A 20,159-nucleotide genomic window follows, 5' to 3' on the forward strand; every position below is an offset into this window, starting at 1 on the left:
GGTTTGTGCTTTGTAGGATGTAGCATGAAGTTTGTATTTTATCTAATTGGATGGGAATCTGATGGAGGGTTTTAGGCAAAGGAGTGACATGATCCAATTTATATTTGAAAAGATTGTACTGGGTGGTGTGTGGAAGATGGACTGGGTTGGGGGGTCGGGGAGTGGAGGCTGGAGGCTGGAGGTCAATTAGAGGTTAAGAGCCCAGGACAGGAAAGGTGGTGAGTTGGAGTAGGAATGGATTCTGGATAAGGTAGAGTTGTCAGGATTTGCCAACAGATGGGCTGTTGGGGATGAGAAAAAAGAAAGCAAGGAAACCTCTAAACTTTTTGGCCTGAGCATTTGGATGTTTGGTATTTCCATAAGGGAGAGTGGATGAAGAACAGGTTGAGGGAGAAATTTCCAATTCTATTTTGGATGGTTAAGTTTGAGATGTCAATCTGTCATTCCTGTGGAAATGAGGTGGCCTTTGGTTAGAGAGATCTGGAATTCTGGGGAGAGATCTGAGGCAGAAATACAGATTTGGGGGTAAAGATAGAGAAGACAAAGAGCCGGCCATAGGGCACTCTACATGGAAGAGGGGACAAGAGGAGCAAACAAATGTGGCAAATACCTTACATGCTCCAACTTGACTTCAGAATGTGCCACTAGCCAGTGAGGTAAGAAGAAAAACATGAGAGGATGAGGTCATGGCAGACAAGAGAAAAAGTCTGCCATGATGTAGAAAGTGGGCAGTGGGGTAAAAAATGCTGCAGAGAGAACCAGTAAGACAGAAACAGAGAGGTGTCTGTTGGATTTGGGAACATAGAGGTCAACTGTGCAGGATCCAAGTGTGGAGCCCCCATGATGTGGTCTGAGTAGAGAAAGTCTGGTGAGAAAGTGGAGACCAAGACTCTGGCCAATGCACAATGGTTTGCTGTGAAGGGGGAGAAAGAAATGGTGCAATAGCTAGAGGAAGACATCAGGTCAAGGCAGGAGGTGGAGTTTTAGTATTGAGTTGTTTGGGTTTTGGAATTTTAGAAATAAGAAATAATAGAACCATTCTGTATGCTCCGTTTGTATGATCATCTACTCCGTTTAGGTACAAGACCAGCCATGAAAGTTGTATCATTTTTTTTTTCCCATAGGATTCCTTAACCATGTTATGAGTCCTCAAGGATTGAAAGTAACAGCATCTGAGCCCTGAGCCAGCCTTTCCTCTGTAGATTTTATTTTGTGCCCCGGCTTGTATTTTTAAGATTAAGTTTGGGGTGCTTGAGTGGCACAGTCTGTTAAGTGTCCAACTCTTGGTTTCAGCTCAGGCTGTGATCTCAGGGTCATGAGAAGGGGCCCCCTGTGGGCTCCACACTAAGTGTGGATTCTCTTCCCTCTCCCTCTGCCCCTTATACCCTGTGCTCTCTCTCTCTCTCTCTCTCAAATTAATAAATAAATCTTTTTTTTTAAAGTACTAAGTTCATTGCTCTTTTAGAATTGACTCCCAAGGGAAAGACTGCCTCTCTTAAAAATTTACTATGATTATTTTCATGAGAAAACAAGAATATTTGACCCATCATGGTTTCCTCTTCTTCTTTTGCTACAAGAAATCAAAGAAATAAATGTCATGCTTAATCATGAGAATTCAGAGTTTTGGTTTTGCAGATTTACATTTTCTATTTTTACATATTTGTGTTGATTATACCTTTACTTTTCTTTTTTAATTAATTTTTTTAAATCTGGAAGTAATGGCAAATTCATATGTAGTTGTAAGAAATTATACAGAGAGATCCTGTTAATTTTTTTTAAAGATTTTATTTATTTATTCATGAGAGACACACAGAGAGAGAGGCAGAGACACAGGCAGAGGTAGAAGCATGCAGGTATCCTGACATGGGACTCGATCTCTGGTCTCCAGGATCAGGCCCTGGACTGAAGGTGGCGCTAAACCGCTGAGCCACCCGGGCTGCCCCAATCAATAATTTATTCCTTTTTATTGATGAGTAGTATTCTGAGATGTAGATGTAACATAGTTTATTTTTTAAAAAAAGATTTTATTTATTTTAGAGAGAGAAAGAGAGCAGAGGGTAGAAGCAAAGGGAGAGAGACAAACAGACTCTGCTGAGCACAAAGCCTGACACAGGGCTCCGTCTCACAACCCTAAGATCATGACCTGAGACAAAATCCAGTCAGATGATTAACCAACTGAGCCACCCAGGTGCCCCACACTTTGTTTAATTCATCCTTTGAAGGATATCTGGGTCATTTCCAGTTTGGAGGCCATTACCAATAACGCTGCTATAAACATTCATGTACAGATTTTTGTGTGAACATCTGTTTGCATTTCTCTGAGCTTATATCTTTTATAGTGAATTGTAGTAGGTCTTTTCTGTGGATGAATGGTACATAATCATCAAAAAACAAAGATGATCTACTTTCTTCTTTGTCTTGTGATTGTTATTAGCATGCTATTACCCCTCATCTTCACAGCTTCCCAGTCTCTGAATACTCTTGTGGCCTGGAAAAAAGCAGATGAAATTTAGAAGAGTTACATAGTTTGTTTGCAGGTCAAGTGGAACCTGAATTCTGGTATATGTTCTCAACTCTTGGCTTTTACACAAAAACCACTACAATTTTTAAGATGTAGTTTATTATTATTATTATTTTTTTTTTGCTCTTCTCTCCCAGATCCTGGACTATAGTAACCATGTTTTTTTCAAGTTGCTTGCTTAGGAAAGGCTCAGAGATGTGGTTGGGCATTCTCTCAAGTGGGTAGGCAATCAAAACAAAAGTTCTAACAGAAATGGAAGTACAGTTGACCCCAAGACCTACTTCAATCTTGACATAACACTTGAAAATAGGGATCCCTGGGTGGCGCAGCGGTTTGGCGCCTGCCTTTGGCCCAGGGCGCGATCCTGGAGACCCGGGATCGAATCCCACGTCGGGCTCCCGGTGCATGGAGCCTGCTTCTCCCTCTGCCTGTGTCTCTGCCTCTCTCTCTCTCTCTCTCTCTATCTCTCTCTGTGACTATCATAAATAAATTAAAAAAAAAAACACTTGAAAATAAGATAATCACTTCATGAAACCATGGTAAACGAACCTCTGCTAGAAAGAACGCTCAATTCAGAGAAGGAGACAGAATGACTCCACCATGAAACCCAAGCCATACATCTCTGTGGAAGCCACATCTTCCATCAATGGAGGAATAAAGGATGGGAAAGTGTGTGTACCTGTTCATTTTCAAGGATCTAAAGTGACACATATAACCACAACACTTTGAAACTTGAAGTCAACCACAAGAAAAAATCGGGAAAGACCACAAATACATGCTAGTTAAAGAATATCCTTGAAGAATGAATGGGTTAACCAGGAAATTAAAGAAGAAATTTTAAAAAATACATGGAAGCAAATAAAAATGAAAACAAGCAGTCTAAAACCTTTGGGATGCAGCAAAGGTGGTCCTAAGAGGAAAGGATATTGCAATACAGGCCTACCTCAAGAAGCAAGAAAAGTCTCAAATACATAGCTTAACCTACGCCTAAACAAGCTAGAAAAGGAACAGCAAATAAAGCCTAAAGCCAGCAGAAGAAGGGAAATAATAAACATTAGAGCAGAAGTAAATGATACAGAAACAAACAAATACAAAAACCCCAGTGGAACAAATAAATAAAACTAGGAGCTGGTTCTTTGAAAGAATTAATAAAATTGATAAACTCCTAGCAGACTTATCAAAAAGAAAAGAGAGAGGACTCAAATAAATAAAATCATGAATGAAAGAGAAAAGATCATATCCAACACCACAGAAATACAAACAATTATAAGAGAGAATTATGGAAAATTGTATGCCAACTAACTGGGCAATCTGGAAGAAATGGACAGATTCCTAGAAACATACATTACCAAACTGAAACAGGAAGAAATAGAAAATTTGGACAGACCCGAAACCAGCAAGGAAATTGAATCAGTAATTAAAATCTCCCAACAAACGAAAGTCCAGGGCCAGAAGGCTTCCCAGCTGAATTCTACCGGACATTTAAAGAAGAGTTAATATCTACTCTTCTCAAACTGTTCCAAAAAGTAGAAATAGAAGGAAAACTTTCAAACTCATTCTACGAGGCCAGGATTACCTTCATTTCAAAACCAGACCCCACTAAAAAGGAGAAATAACAGGTCGATATCCCTGATGAATATAGATGCAAAAATTCTCAAGAAGATACTAGCAAATCTAATCCAACAGTACATTAAAAGAATTGTTCTCTGGACGCCAGGGTGGCTCAGTGGTTGAGTGTCTGCCTTTGGCTCAGGTCGTGATCCCAGGGTCCTGGGATCAAGTCCCACATCAGGCTCCTTGCAAGAAGCCTGCCTCTCCCTCTGCCTATGTCTCTGCTTCTCTCTCCGTGTCTCTCATGAATAAACAAATAAAATCTTTAAAAAAAATAAAAGATAAAATAATTATTCTCCATAATAAAATGGTACTTATTCCTGAGCTGCAGAGGTGTTTCAATATTGGCAAATCAATCAATGTGATACACAGTATTGATAAAAGAAAAGATGAGAACAATATATTCTTCTTAATAGATGCAGAGAAAGCATTTGACAAAATAAAGCACCTATTCTTGATGAAAACCCTCAACAAAGTATGTATAGATGGAACATACCTCAACATCATAAAGGCCATATATGAAACACCCACAGCTAATATCATCTTCAATGGGGAACAACCGAGAGCTTCTCCTTTATGGCCAAGAAAAAGACAGAGGTGTCCACTCTCACCATTACTATTTAACATAGTATCGGAAGTCAGCCTCAGCAATCAGACAACAACAACAAAAAAATAAAAGGCATCCAAATCAGCAAGGAAGAAGTCAAACTTTCACAACTTATAGACAACATGATACTCTATGTAGAATACCCAAAAGACTCCACAAAAAAAAAAAAAAAAATGCTAGAACTAATACATGAATTCAGCAAAGTTACAAGATATAAAATTAATGTACAGAAATCTGTTGCATTTCTACATACCAACAATGAAGCAGCAAAAAAATAAATCAAGGAATTGATCCCATTTACAATTGCTTCAAAAAATATACGATACCTAGTAATAAACCTAACCAAAGAGGTAAAAGATCTGTATTCTGAAAACTATAGAACATTTATGAAAAAAATTGAAGAGAACACAAAGAATTGAAGAGGACACAAAAACATTCCATGCTCATGGTTTGGAAGAATAAACATTGTAAAAACGTCTACACTACCCAAAGCAATCTACACATTTAATGTAATCCCTATCAAAATGCCACCAGCATTTTTCACGGAGCTAGGACAAGTAATTCTAAAATTTCTATTGAACCACAAAAGACCCTGAATAGCCAAAGCAATGCTGAAAAAGAAAAATCAAATCTAGAAACATCACAATCCCAGACTTCAAACTGTATTACAATGCTGTGATCATCAAGACAGTATGGTACTGGCACAAAAACTGACACACAGATCAATGGAACAGAATAGAGAACCCAGAAGTGGACCTACAACTCTCTGGTCAACTAATCTTTGACAAAGCAGGAAAGAATATTTGGTGGAAAAAGACAGTCTCTTCAACAAATGATGTTGGAAAAACTGGACAGCAACATGCAGAAGAATGAAACTGGACCACTTTTTTACACCATACACAAAAGTAAATTCAAAATGGGTGAAACACCTCAATGTGAGACAGGAATCTATCAAAATCCCAGAGGACAACACATGTAGAAACCTCTTTGACCTCAGCTGTAGCAATTTCTTATTAGACGTGTTGCCAGAGGCAAGGGAAACAGAAGCCAAAATGATCTATTAGGACTTCATCAAGATAGAAATCTGCACAGCAAAGGAAACAATCAACAAAACTAAAATGCCATCTGTGGAATGGGAGAAGATATTTGCAAATAACATATCTGATAAAAGGCTAGTATCCAAAATCTATAAAGAATTTATCAAACTCTACACCCCAAAAACAAATAATCCAGTTGAGAAATGGGCAGAAGATATGAATAGATGTTCAACATCACTTATCACCAGTGAAATACACATCAAAACTACAATGAGATATCATCTCACGCCTGTCAGAATGGCTAAAATTAACAACACGGGAAACAAGTATTGGTGAGGATATGGAGAATTGTTGTTGGGAATGCAAACTGGTGCAGCTACTCTGGAAAAAGTATGGAGGTTCCTCAAAAAGTTAAAAATAGAATTACCCCATGATCCAGCAATTGTATTGCTAAGTATTTACCCAACGGATATAAAAATACAGATTTGAAGAGGTACATGCACCCCAATATTTATACCAGCATTAGCAACAGTAGCTGTGTACCCTTTCGAATCTAAATAATCATGAGATGATGTACCAAGTGCTCTTCCAAAGTTTGCAAGCGGCAGGGATGACAGCAACAGCCTCCAGTGAAGAGGGGTGGCAGCGGCAGGGGGCATGTTGGACTGGTTCAGCAGTGTGGCCTTGCCTGTGGTTGTGGCTAGTCTACTTCGCCTTTATTCTTGTCTGTTTTCCAAGCTTTCCTGATAATTCTACCCAATAAGCTCCCAGTAAATTATCTGTCTGTGTAAGTCAACCAGTGTTGATGGATAGGCCACTAGTCTCAGATTCTCAGGAAAACTTCCAGAATTGTTTTAAGTATGTAAATGCAGGACTAAGCCTCATCTGGTGTAGACATGTTGAAATACTTCCATGAGAGTCGGTAGACACTGCCTCTACCCCCATGGGATCCCAGACTCCCTGATTTCCTCCTCTCATACCCTGTCCCCTATAATCATCTCAAGGGGTTACACTAGGCCCAGGTGCTCTGTGGCATTCTTTCTGATTGACAGGTGCCTCTGGTGAAGCGCCTAATTGTATATAGTATACACATATAAGTGGATGTCTGTATGCATGTGTACATATATATTCATGATAAGTTCATCTCATTGGGAACTTACTATGCATTCTGTGTGCCTAATGTGAGATTTTTCCATATCACATGTAGTTTTTTAGCATATGTAGTCCTCCCGTTTCAAATGGCTATTTGGTGTTCCATTGCATGGATTTAACCATAAATAATTTAATTAATTTGGGGAAGTTTCAAAAGATAGAGATGCCCTACCTCCATTTCTTAACACCCAACTCCAGATGAAGATTCAGGAAGTCTAGGGAGGGGCTGACCATATGAAAGTTCCCAACTTTCCAGGTGGTTCTGATTATCAGCCGGGTCTGGGATTCTTTAGCATAGGCAATGCATCAGTTCACCCTACAAATATGAGAGAACACGAGAAGCCATGAAACTTCCTTTTATAAAAAAAAAAAAAAATTGTCTGTCTTTTCCTTTCTAGGACACAAGATATAAAATAAACAATATAAAAATTTGTGTTTAAAGACTTCCAATTCTTTAGTTCATAGTTGCCCTGGCTTGCTACCAGATTGTAAATTTGCTCTGCTTAGCAATAACTAAAAGGAATGCCAGTCTAGAAGCAAGATGAGGGGCAGAGCCCTCTCAGTAAGTTCCAGATATCCAGGCCAAGCTTTTGCTTCCAAAGAACATTGCTGTCCCTCCTGTATTTAGAATAAATTCAACTTGGATTGTCCTCCAGGAACTGAGTAGTGGCCAAACACCAGTATTTCTTCAGATTTGGTAATGAGCTTTGATTGTTTCTTCATAAGTCAGCATAACGCTTAGATAATCATTGCAGTTCTTGGAAAAGATTAAATGTGAACTCAGTTCAACACTCCCAGACTATCTGGAAACCAAAAAAGTATATTTATGGGAAAAGAGGCTTATATAAATACTTTCTTCAGTGACCCACATGATAGAGTTGAGAATAAGTATCTTGCTTTTGGTGGATGATACCAAATTAGGTGGAGTTGCCAACATCCCAACAGTGAGAACTCAACTCAATATGACCCTTTTAGACTGGCCTTGACAAATTTTTAAAAAATGATCCACATCACAAATACAAGACGAAAAATGGCTCACAGCCCTATAGTAAAAAAAATAAAATGTTACAAAGTTTTCAAAGTTAGCAACTGTGTCACAACTACAAACACAGTTAACTACTGTGTCACAACTATAGTTTGCAAGAAGGAAACTATTGGGAAAACAAAAGAACATGATGCTGGAATGTTAATGAGGAAACGATAAGCAAAACTCCTGAATACTTTCCCACATATGGCCTTGGTTAGGCCTTAGCTAGACAATGCTCCTATCCAGTTAGGATCTTCATAATTTGGGAAGAATTATCTAAAAGAAATCAAGTGTGCCCTAAAAAACATGGGTGACTAACATGGCAGAGGGTGGGGGTGAGGGGGAAATCTCTGGGAGAAATTTTAAACTAAATGGAATTATTTAAACAAATCAGAAATAAAACTCAGACACAGCCTAAAAATTCTCTTCTGATATTCATGGTGTGATTATAAAGAGACTGTTGAATATATTTTTCTCTCTCCTACAGAGGATACAACTGGAGGTCAAGAGGTAAATATGTAATAATTCAGATTAAGCTAGATCTCTTGATGGGTCTGCTCAAAGCCGATTAGTGTGCTGGTGTGTAATACCTGGAATGTACAGAGCATGGACTTGAGCCACACTGCCCAGGGTTCAGACCTCAGCTCCACCACTTACTCCCTGTGAGGCTTTGGGTAGGTTACTTCCTTTCATGCTGCTTCAGTTTTCCATATGAGAAATGGGGAGGTCCATAGTGTCTGCCTCATAACGTTGTAGGGAGGATAGTATGAAGTGTTGTATGCAAAGCCCTGAAAAGAATGTGAGTATTGGCTATTGATGGTAAAACTTCCAGAACAGGCTCCAGGAGGTGATTCTTGAGTCTATTCCTAAGCATTTAGAAGACTATATCGGGACACCTGGGTGGCTCAGTTGGTTGGGCATCTGCCTGGCTCAGGTCATGATCTCTGGGTCCTGGGATTGAGCCCTCCTGTGTCAGGCTCCGTGCTCAGCAGGAAGTCTGCTTCTCCCCTCTCCCTTTGCCCCTCCCTCCACTCATTTTCTCTCTTTCTCTTTTTTAGAGATTTTGTTTATTTATTCGTGAGAGACACAAAGAGAGAGAGAGAGACAGAGAGAGAGAGAGGCAGAGACACAGGCAGAGGGAGAAGCAGGCCCCATGCAGAGAGCCCAATGTGGGACTCAATCCTGGGATTCCAGGATCATGCTCTGAACCAAAGGCAGACGCTAAACCGCTGAGCCACCCAGGGATCCCTTCTCTCTCTCTCTTTCAAATAAGTAAATAAAAGTCTTTAAAATAAATAAAATACTATCTCAAACTAATGATTAAATCTGTAGTGCTAATTCAACTCTGTGAAGAGCACATGGTGTCTACACTAAACATGTCATACAATATTTTAGTCATAATTTCAAAATTGCCTCATTCTATCACATTCTTTTCTTAAAGATTTAATTAATTTATTTGAGAGAGAGAGATTGAGACAGTGGGAGTGAGGGGAGGGGCAGAGGGAGAAAGAATCCCAAACTGACTCCATGCTGAGTGCAGAGCCTGATGTAGGACTCAAGATTCCATGACTCTGAGATCATGACCTGAGCCGAAATCAAGAGTCAGACATCAGTCACTTAGGCACCCCTCTGTCACATTCTTATAACACAAAATTATAAATCTTGTGTACTCAGCTGAGTCTGCCTTATGCACAATATACATATTCAATCACATATTCAATCAGAATTGCAAGCCTGGACATACTTATGAGAATATTTGCTCCTTAGCCTTTGATATTGCAGAGAAATAATCAAATAATCTTCATAACAAATCATGAAATATATTCCTCCCTGAATTTTGTGTCAGTGAGCTGGTTCAATTCAATTAAAATAAATTCCATTTAGTTAAATAGGCATTATTAGGGACCTGTGCTAGGTCCTTAGAAAGACTAATAACACTTGTCCCCTTAGCCTTTAGAGACTGCATGGTCTACCAAGAAAAGGAAGAAACAAAAATAGTACATTTTATTTTATTTTTAAAGGATTTATTTATTTATTTGAGAGAGAGAGAGAGATAGCAAGAGAGAGCACAAGCAGGGAGGAGAGGGAGAAGCAGGCTCCCCACTGCGTTGGGAGCCCAACTTGGGGCTCTGTCTTGCATCCCTGGGATCATGACTCAAGCTGAAGACAGACACTTAACCGACTGAGCCACCCAGGTGCCCCCTAAATAGTTCATTTTCATGGTACATTTCAGGTGCCAGCTGCCAGCTGCCATGGAAGCATAGAGCCTGACTGATGATTATAGCCTGGGAATCACCAAGGGTCACAGAAGCCCAGACACTGAAGTGAACTTTGAAGAAAGTGGAGGTGAGAGCATTTCTTGAGGTGAAGCTGAAAGGAGATCTAGGAGTGACGGCTCCTGTCAGGCCCAGGGACTGGCACTCAGTATGTAGAGTGAGGAGCACAGTGGTGTGGAGAAGAGGAGGCATGCTGAGAGGAGAGAAACTGTTGACTCCAGGGATTGACAGCATTGAGTGATGCTTCCTGCCTCTGCTAGAGCCCTAGCCTGCCCTGGAGTCTATCAGTGACCAATGGTGGGAATGGATGAGGTGGCCTCTCCCAGTTCCTCTCCTGCCCTCTGTGTTGGGGAGAAATTCATGTAACTTGTAGGGACTCCATCTTCCAAGTAGAGAAAAAAAATCCACATTTCATAAATGTGGTTTTAGGAAAGAATGCACCTCTTTATATATCAGGAAGAGTTGAACAAGCACTAGATTTAGAGTTATGTTTTAGGCCTGGGTTCAAATCCCAGCTCTGAGGGCACCTGACTGGCTTAGTCAGTAGAGCATGTGACTATTGATCTCAGGGTTGTGAGTTTGAGCCACATGTCTTTTTTTTTTAAAAAAAAGGAAGCATTCATTCAGCTTATTTCTATACTCCAAATTGGTACAAGTATGGTGGGAATATTCAAGAAGCCCCCTGCCCATGTCATTACGAAGTTTTCCATGACAGGACCGATAGGGAGAAATAGTAAGAAGAGAGGATGGGGTGTCCCTGCAGATCCAGGCCAAGAGTAGGTTAGGGGGCCTCTTTCAAGGTCCTTTCAGATAGCAGGGTTGTTTTTTCACTGATGTTTTCCTAAATAATAAGAAGCCAGCACTATTATAAATCAGTCCCTCCTAGGGTTACAAGGAGGGTGGCCTGGGTGCCACTACCAGGCCAGTCCCCACCCAGCAAGCTCAGATCCTGAGGAGACAAGGCTGCATATATGTTCCTAAGCACCAGCTCGTCTCTGGACATGGCCAATGTGGCCCAGCACCACTAACAGGAAGTCTTTATTTTCAAGGCCGGGCAGGGAAGAGGCAGCTGGACAAGAAGTGTTCAGTGCTTTGCTATGGTACGAGGTCAAGTCTTTTTTCAAAGCAAATGACAGATCATCCTTTGTCTATCCATAGCTAAGTGACACCCGAGGTCCCAGAAGGAATAGTTGGTGCCCATCATGAGATGCCAGGCCCTCATCACATGCTTGTGTCAGGCTCTAAAATGAGAGGCGATGAGCTGGCCCTGCGGTCCTGCCCCTGACCCCTGGCCAACGACTCTACTTTCACCCTGTACTCTGCTTTGGTGTCTGGTTTCACAGATGCCAAATAAAAACCTCATTGATTCAGCATTTGGGATCACTGGAGCTGAACAAATAGAAGTTTTCCTTTGCAATACCTTTAGTGAAGGGTTTGATTAAATGAACAAGGTAAAAAGTTGTTAGAGAAAAGGGGGATTTAACCCAATTACAATAATAAATGTATTAAAAAGACTTTCAGTAGGGTTGTATTAGCCCTTGTTGGCAGATGGGTTTCATAGTTTGATCCATCTCCATTTGGTTGGCATGATGCTATATTTGAGTTTATTTAAAACAGTGCTATGCTTGGGGCACCTTGGTGGTACAGTCAGTTAAGCATCCGACTCTTGGTTTCAGCTCAGGTCATGATCCCAGGGTCATGATCTCAGGGTCGTGAGATCAAGCCCCACATTGGGCTCCATGCTCAGCATGGAGTCTGCTTAAGATTCTCACTCCCTCTTCCTCTGCCCCTCCCCCCCCCACTGCACCCATACTTTTCCTCTCTCTTTGATGTAAATAAAAAATAAATCTTAAAAACAAAACAGAGCTGTGGTTGACTAGCAATATCTGCTCTGGGCTCATGAAAGATGATCAGAGGTGGTAGTAAATAGGCCAGGTATTTGATTCCTTGATAGTGTTCAAACTTCTTTTAGAAACAGAGCTATGAAAAAAAAAAAAGAAAAAGAAAAAAGAAACAGAGCTATGTGAAGAAAACAAATAAAATGAAGGCAAGTAACACTAATTATTTGTTATGTTCTAGACCTATGCTAGATACTGTAATTAATTTTTTCATTTGATTCTCATTGTGCTCTGAAAAGTAGTAATGATTATTTAGATTTTACAAGTTGATAGATGCCTGGCTGGCCAGTCAGAACATTGTGACTCTTTTTTTTTTTTTTTTTAAGATTTTATTTATTTATTCATGATAGACACACAGAGAGAGGCAGAGACACAGGCAGAGGGAGAAGCAGGCTCTTCGAGGGGAGCCTGATGCGCAAAACAATCCCTGGACCCTGGGGTCACGCCCTGAGCCAAAGGCAGACATTCAACCACTGAACCACCCAGGTGTCCCAAACATTGTGATTCTTGATCTCAGGGTCATGAGTTTGAGCCCCATGTTGGGTGTAGAGATTACTTAAATAAGTAAAACTGAAAAAAAATAAAGCAAAAACAAAAAAACCCAAACCAACAAATGGGGAAGTTGAATCTTATAGATATTGAGTTGACAAAGGTCATATGGGCCTGAGAAACTAGGTTACAAATGAAGGTTTGGTTAACTCCAAAGTCCACACTCTTTTAGTTAAATAAAAAGGACCTCTAGTTAACAATACATTAAAAAAAAAAAAACCAATACATTGAAAGGTTTCAGTATGTATGAAAACACTTTCATGTATTTTTAAAAAGATTTTTAAATGTATTTATTTTAGAGAGAGAGAATAGGAAGAGGGTCAGAGGGAGAGGGAGAGAGAGAATCTAAAGCAGACTTCTTGCTGAGTGTGGAGTCCATTCGGGTCTCCATTCCCATGGCTGGGAGATCATGACCTGAGCTGAAATCAAGAGTCACCTCCTTAACCAAATGAGTTGCCCAGGTACCCCTGTCTGGAAACACTTTCAATTTAAAATATTTAAGTGGAGGGGTCACCTGGCTGGCTCAGTTGGTAGCATGTGACTTTTGATCTTGGGGTAGTGAGTTTGAGCCCCACATTGGGGGTAGAATTTACTTAAAAATAAATAAATATAAAATTTAAGTGGAAGTAAAATGGAATAATAAAAAAATACCAAATAAATTCAAAAGAAGACAGGAAAAGAGAAAAAAAGAAAAAAAGAAAAGATGTGACAAATGGAAAACAGCTAGCAATGAGATATTTAAATCCAACATACGGATAACTACATTAAATGTAAATAGTCTAAACCACCTCTAATAAAAGGGAGAGATTATCGAATTGAACAAAAAGGCTAGACCCAGCTGTATGCTACCCATAAGAAACACACTTGAAATATAAAGACACAAATAAATTGAAAGTAGAAAGATAGAGAAGGATATGTCATGCTAACAGTAAATCAAAAGAAAGCTCAAATGGACTTGGAAAACAAGGCATATCACCATCAATAAAGAGGTTAATTATATAATGATAAGAGAACAATTTTATCAAGAAGATATAATCATTTTGGATGCCTGAGTAGCTCAGTGGTTGAGTGTCTGCCTTTGGCTCTGGGTGTGATCCTGGAGACCCGGGATCGAGTCCCACATTGGGCTCCCTCCATGGAGCCTGCCTCTCCCTCTGCCTGTGTCTCTGCCTCTCTCTCTCTCTCTGTGTCTCTCATGAATAAATAAATAAAATCTTAAAAAAATATATAATAATTCTAAATATATATGTACCAAATAACAAAGCTTCAAAATATCTGAGTAAAAACTGATAGAGCTGGAAGAATAAATGGAGAAGTTCATAATTGTAGTTAGAGATTTCAACACTCTTCTCTCAGTAACAAGATGGAGCAAGTAGATAAAGCAGATGGTAGAAGACTAAGGAGAGAGAAGACCTGAACAGCACTATTAACCAACGTGACCTAATTAACATTTATAGGACATTCCACCTGACAGTAGATACCCAGTCTTCTCAAGTACACACAAATTGTGCCCCACTATACCCTGGACCATAAAACAAACCTTAGCAAATTTAAAAGAATTGAAATCAAAGTATGTTTTCTAACCACAATGGAATTAAATTAAAAGTCAATAAAAGAAAGATATCTGGAAAATCCTTTAATATCTAGAACCAACACACTTTTACATATTCCATGGGTCAAAGAAGAAATCACAAGGGAAATTAGAAAATATTTTGAATTGAATGAAATAGTCTAAAGTGCTGACATTTCACAAAGTCCACCTTGTCTGAATTAGTATGATTTGCCTGCAGGTTTTAAGGCAATGTGCCATTGGGACAATTTTATTAAAATACAGGAGCGAGGACACCATGATCTCATCAGTCTTTAAAATGAGAAGCAGATGGGTAATGTCTATAGAATGCCTTCCCCTCTTTTTGTATTCCTGGCTCTGCCCTGATTTCAGATCACAAATGAACACATTCCCCAATGGAATTTGACTCCAGACACCAGACTAGTGTTGTTTCTTTCTAAGGGAGCATCTTGCTCATGATACAATCATTGTGCAGTGACCAATGCCCTCTCCCCAAAAAGCAAGAGTCAGCAGTCTTACTGGCACTGAGTTTAAACACCTTTAAATGACAGCACCAAGCATGTGTCCTGCCCTGTTGCAACCTTCTGAAGAGAACCAGAGGACTGTGTGAAGTTCACTCCTTCATCAGAGGAGCTGACGAATAGGGTTTAGACAAGAAGAAAAACCAACTGAGATATGGGGATAATATGTAGATTACATGTCACTAATAGTAATCATAACATGCCCAAACTGCTTACTCTGTCTCAGGCATTATCTCTTTAAACCTTACAGCAACCCCATGAGGTAGGTCCGTTCTGCAGCGGAGAGACTGAGGCACAGCGTGTTAATAAATTCTTAAGGTCCCACAACCAGCAAGTGACAGAGCTGGGATTCTGTCCAGCCTGTTGGCTTGAGTAGCTGAGTGGCTCCAGAGGCCTCATACTGAAGTACACAGTCTTAGTCTCCATGGGGAGCCCTGAGGGAGGCCTGAGAAGCAAATGGGAAAAAGGATGCTGGAGGCGTGTCAGTGCTCATACAGAGGAACCAACAGAGACCCAGAGAGGTCAGATACTTACCCATGGTTGTTAGGCTATTGATGGCAGATCTCACACTAGGACTCAACCCTGCTAATCCCCAGGCCAGTACACTTTGCTCTACACAATGCTGTCTCCTTGCCAAGGTGCCCCAGGAGAATCACTCCTCTTTCTTACCTCCTGGCATATATACTTTCCAAAGTACCAGTGTGACCAACTGTAGATGCAGGTGTGACTATAATGAACAGAGCCGTGGTAGTATTACCAGGCACCGTTCTGAGAGCTGCTTGGTGTCAGGGAGAGGGAGAAGACTGGGAATGACTGGACTATGTGGGCCCATGTAATATGGGTCTGGTCAGAGAGCCTCAGGTCACACATGTGAGCTGTGTGGTCTCAAGCAAGTTACTTCACCTCTCTGAGCCTCTATTTCCTTGTCCACAAAATTGGGGTAATAATACTCATTGGGTTAACCTCATGGGTTCACTGTGAGTATTAACTATTAGGGCTAATGCACATAAAGCACCCAATCCAGTGTCTGGCACATAAGTGCCAAGGCAACTTTGGCACACAATTGCTAAGTGTTGCTTCTTGAATTGTCTGCTTAGGAGTTGCCTGAGCATATGGTCCTTTAACTATGACCTATAGATGAAAAAAAAAAAAGTTGTTTTTCTCTTCCTTTCTTTACCATCTTGAGAGTGGTGATTTCTACCTGTGTGTTTTCCTCAGGTGCTCACCAGCCTGGGGCTTTGAGACATTGGCCTGTCAAGACCTGTTCTCACAGTCCAACTCAGAGCTTCTCTTTGCTTTTAACACATACCACCCAGCTTTTAGAAAGTTCCTTCCTGGATCCAGAGAGGGTGTGTCTAGCAGTGCATTCTTTCCAAAGCCCAGAAATGGGAGGATTCTATGAGAATGCTTTGTAGAATACATATATTTGGCAGAAGGGCATGAGGGTGGCTGAAAGAAAGAGCCTGTTGTTTTGCTTCCTAGTTTTGTATATTCAGTCTTTTCTGTAGAGGATTAGGGCTCCATTTGAAATTTTTATTTTTTATTTTCTTTTAAATTATTATTTATTTTAGGGAGAAAGTGAGAGTATGAGTGAGACGGGCAGAAGGATAGGGAGAGAGAATCTCAAGCAGAGTCTGGACTGAGTGCAGAGTCCTATGCAGAGCTCAATCCCATGATCTTCAGATCATGACCTGAGCTGAAATAAAAAATCAGACGCTCAACCGACTGACTTACACAGACACCCCTCCATTTGAGATTTTTAGAGATAGCATCTCTAGAGTCTACCCTGAGATCTGTAGGGGGTTATTTTCAAGGTTTGGACCCCTTCCATTGGAAGCACCCAAAGCTGCCCATTGGACAGACTAAAATAGTAGAATTTCTTCTCCTTGCCAAAATGTCAGAAATGAGCTCTTGCTAATAGGTAACAAGAGTCTTTAAAAAAGGTTTTTTTCTCCACTATGATTCTTTTTAATTTCTTGGAATGAAGATAACTTTTTTAAAAGTTGACCTTATTTTGAGATGTGGTTTAGCCATCTCAAAGTAGTAAAATTATAGACAGCTTTGTTCCTTTTGCTTATTTGTACTTTTCTAATTTTTCTACCATAAGAAAGAATTACTTAGGTAATTTATTCTGAGGAAATCACCCCTTACTCTGACAAAGATGTCAGCATTATTTACGGAGAACACTACAACCTAACAGTTCATCAATAGGGAATCACTTATCTGAAGTATGATTCACCCATACAGTGATATACAATACAACCACAGGGTGACATTTACAAAGAATATTTAATATTATGGGTAATGCTCACAATAGAATGTTAAATTTAAAAAATAGTATATGTAATGACACAATCGAATGGCTAAAATAAAAAAGACTGACTATACAAAGTATTCATGAGTGTGTGGAAGAACCAGAACAATCATACACTACTGTGGAACTATAAGACAGTACCAATACTTTGAAAAAGTTACTTTTTAAAATATAAATTTAATATATAAATTTAAAATACATAAATTTGGTAGTGCCTGGGTGGCTCAGTCAGTTAAGCTTCTGCCTTGGGCTCATTATCCCGATGTCCTGAGATCCAGCCCTGCGTTGGGCTCCCTGCTCGATGGTAAGTCTGCTTTTTTCCCTCTGTGCTTTCTCTCACTCCCAAACAAATAAATAAAATCTTTTAGGGGCACCTAAGTGGCTCAGGTCATGATCCTGGGGTCCTAGGATCGAGTCCCACATCAGGCTCTCTGCAGGGAGCCTGCTTCTTCCTCTGCCTATGTCTCTGCCTCTCTCTGTGTCTCTCATGAATAAATAAATAAAATCTTTTTAAATAAATAAATAAAATCTTTAAAAAATTATTTTTAAAAATAAAATAAATACATTTAAACATATACCTACTTTCTGATCTAATAACTTTATTCCTAGATATTTATTCAAGGGAAATGAAGACATATGTCCACAGGAAGACATGTACATAGCAGCTCTATTCACAGTAGCCCCAAATTGGAAACAATCCAAATGTCTACCAGCAGGTGAATGGGTAAACTGTGGTGTTTTATGTTCCACTCCATACAATGGAATACTACTCTGTAATCAAGAGGAATGAACTGCTTATACCTGCAACAATGTGGGCGAAACTCGAAAACACTAGGCTGAATGAAAGAAGTCAACATAAAAGAATACATAGGTATGATTTAATTTATATGAACACTAGAAGAACAAATCTAATCTATGGTGACAGTTGATTGGGAGTCTCCTAGAGCTGTGGACTGAGATCACTAATGGAAAAATGACCCAGAGAACTTTTTGGGGTAATGGAAATATTCTGTATCTTGATTGTTAGTAGTGGCTCTAGGAATGTGTGAAGAAATATTCATTGTCGGTATTTGCAATATGACTAAATAAAAGATATTATGTATCTGTGTGTGTGTGTGTGTGTGTATGCCAGATATAACACCATAGGATCTCAATTTTAAAAAGAAAAAGGGGGGCAGATAAAGAATACCGGAAGCATATTTCTAGAAACGTAGTGGTGGTTAACTCTAATTTGTGCAATTACAAGAGATTAAAAGATTATTTTAATAATTTTCTGGGTTTCACCTAGATTTTGTCCTATGAACAAATATTCATATAACTGTTAGCAAATACAATCTAAAAATAATTGTTGAGACTATTATTTAAATTATTTTTTTTTACATCTTTAAAGATATTCAATCAATTATATCTCAGTACAGCTAGGAAAAAAATTCAAAGACTTTTTGGTGACACATGTCTGTAGAGAACTAAAAAAGAGACAGCAGGCATGTGTTCTTCAGCTCACGAGCTATCTTTACCAAGTCGTGAACTGCATACCAGCCATACCATGTGAGAAAGTAGCTCCTATAATGCTGAGCAACACATCTCAGTATGGGTGTCTCCTAAAAACTTAGAGGATTTATGTGAGGTAAGCAGATTTTGCACAAAGTTCCCACTGAGATCATTGAGTTCTCACTATGGCTCTATTCCACCATCCTCGGGGAGGTGGAATTAATGAAACTTCTGGATTGGTCCTTTGGAGACTTTGACTTGAAAGGGGCTCTGTAGGTGGTCCTCACCCCAAGGCCTGTGCCACCCAGTCAAGTGGGCATAAAGGGGCAGAGACCCTGGAGTGTTACTCCATGGGGTGCAAACCCTGGAACCGACTCCTTTGAGGAGGGATACTCCCAGAGCTGTCATCCCCAATGGCCATTTCCCTCCTTTGAGCCTCTCTCCCCTCCAAAATTGTGAGAACCACAGCTTCTTCCTCCTGGGTACACCCCACTCCCATAGCTCCTGTATGTGAACGTACTACTTTTTCTAGATTAGGTCATTTTTATTTAGTTGATTTGGTGGCGTGAAGGGAAAGTAGCCATCTCCCCTAAGGGAGGGTGCTAATGTCAGGGCTAAGGGAGAGAGTGGACACCATGACTCTAAACTTCTCACAGGGTCAGAAATCCCTGGATGCTTCTGTGCAGTTCTTGGGAAAGATTATGAAGTTGGTCAAACTGTTGGCTGGCCCAGGTCAGAGAAGGTGCTTCCTGCCTCTCTTCTTACCTTTGGTGCCTCTTCACCCAGGAGATCCATTTTCTCCCAGGCTGGTTCCACCACCAGAATATGTTCCATGGCTTAGCTTCTGTTCATAAAGAACTAGCTGTTCTGGCTGAAATCTGGCCCGTCTGCTCAAACGATCTTCACGGTGGCTCTCTCTGGTTTCTAGACCATGCTCTTTGGCCTTATTCTAACTTTGCCACACTGAGGAAAGAGCTGAGAAAACTTGGCATCACTGTGCCTTGTAGACTTGCCACCCACCACAGGAAGTGGATGTAGCACTGGGAAACCAGGCTGGCCCTGCCCACAACACGTAATTACTGGGTTTGATATTTGGATGGTCCAAGCCAGTGCCAGGTCTCTTGTACTTGTAGGAATCAGGACATAATCCCCCATCCTTTCTTCCAAAACAAACCCAAGGAGACTTTATTCTCTGCACTGATTTCCTTTGATGAGGTTTTGCAGGGCCTGATGGATGACTCTTTTCCCTCACCTTGGCCTCTAATTACCGCCCACACTTGCTTCCATCTGTTGTGGTTTCTGAGCTAGGAATGGAAGTGTACTTGGATGTTTTATCATCACTTTGGAACACAGGCCTAGAAAAGCACAGGGTTCCCTGTAATTTCCACTCCTTTGGATTTCTATTCAGCCTTGGTTTTTGCTGAAACAGCACACGAGGCAAAGGATAGACGAGGTATGGGCACCTTCCCAAAGTGCCAGCTACCTCCCTGTCTTATCAAAAGTGAAATCAAATGATACAGCAAGTTTCCATCTTTAATCCGCCATCAATCAGCAGGGAGGTATGCACCTACACACCCTGGCAGGA

General features: G+C 40.3%; 1 protein-coding gene across 1 annotated transcript in view; it reads left to right on the forward strand.

Moving 5' to 3' along the window:
- Window positions 1–18,159, forward strand: part of PPP1R36 (protein phosphatase 1 regulatory subunit 36) — a 71,415-nt gene extending 53,256 nt beyond the window's left edge. Inside the window, exon 12 of the mRNA XM_077908416.1 lies at window positions 17,693–18,159. Coding sequence (XP_077764542.1) covers window positions 17,693–17,873 — 181 coding nt within the window. The 3' untranslated portion in view covers window positions 17,874–18,159. The remainder of the gene's footprint in view (window positions 1–17,692) is intronic.
- Window positions 18,160–20,159: the final 2,000 nt, after the last annotated feature.

Source organism: Canis aureus, chromosome 9 (genome assembly GCF_053574225.1).
Source record: "Canis aureus isolate CA01 chromosome 9, VMU_Caureus_v.1.0, whole genome shotgun sequence".
In the NCBI taxonomy this organism is placed as follows: Eukaryota; Metazoa; Chordata; class Mammalia; order Carnivora; family Canidae; genus Canis; species Canis aureus.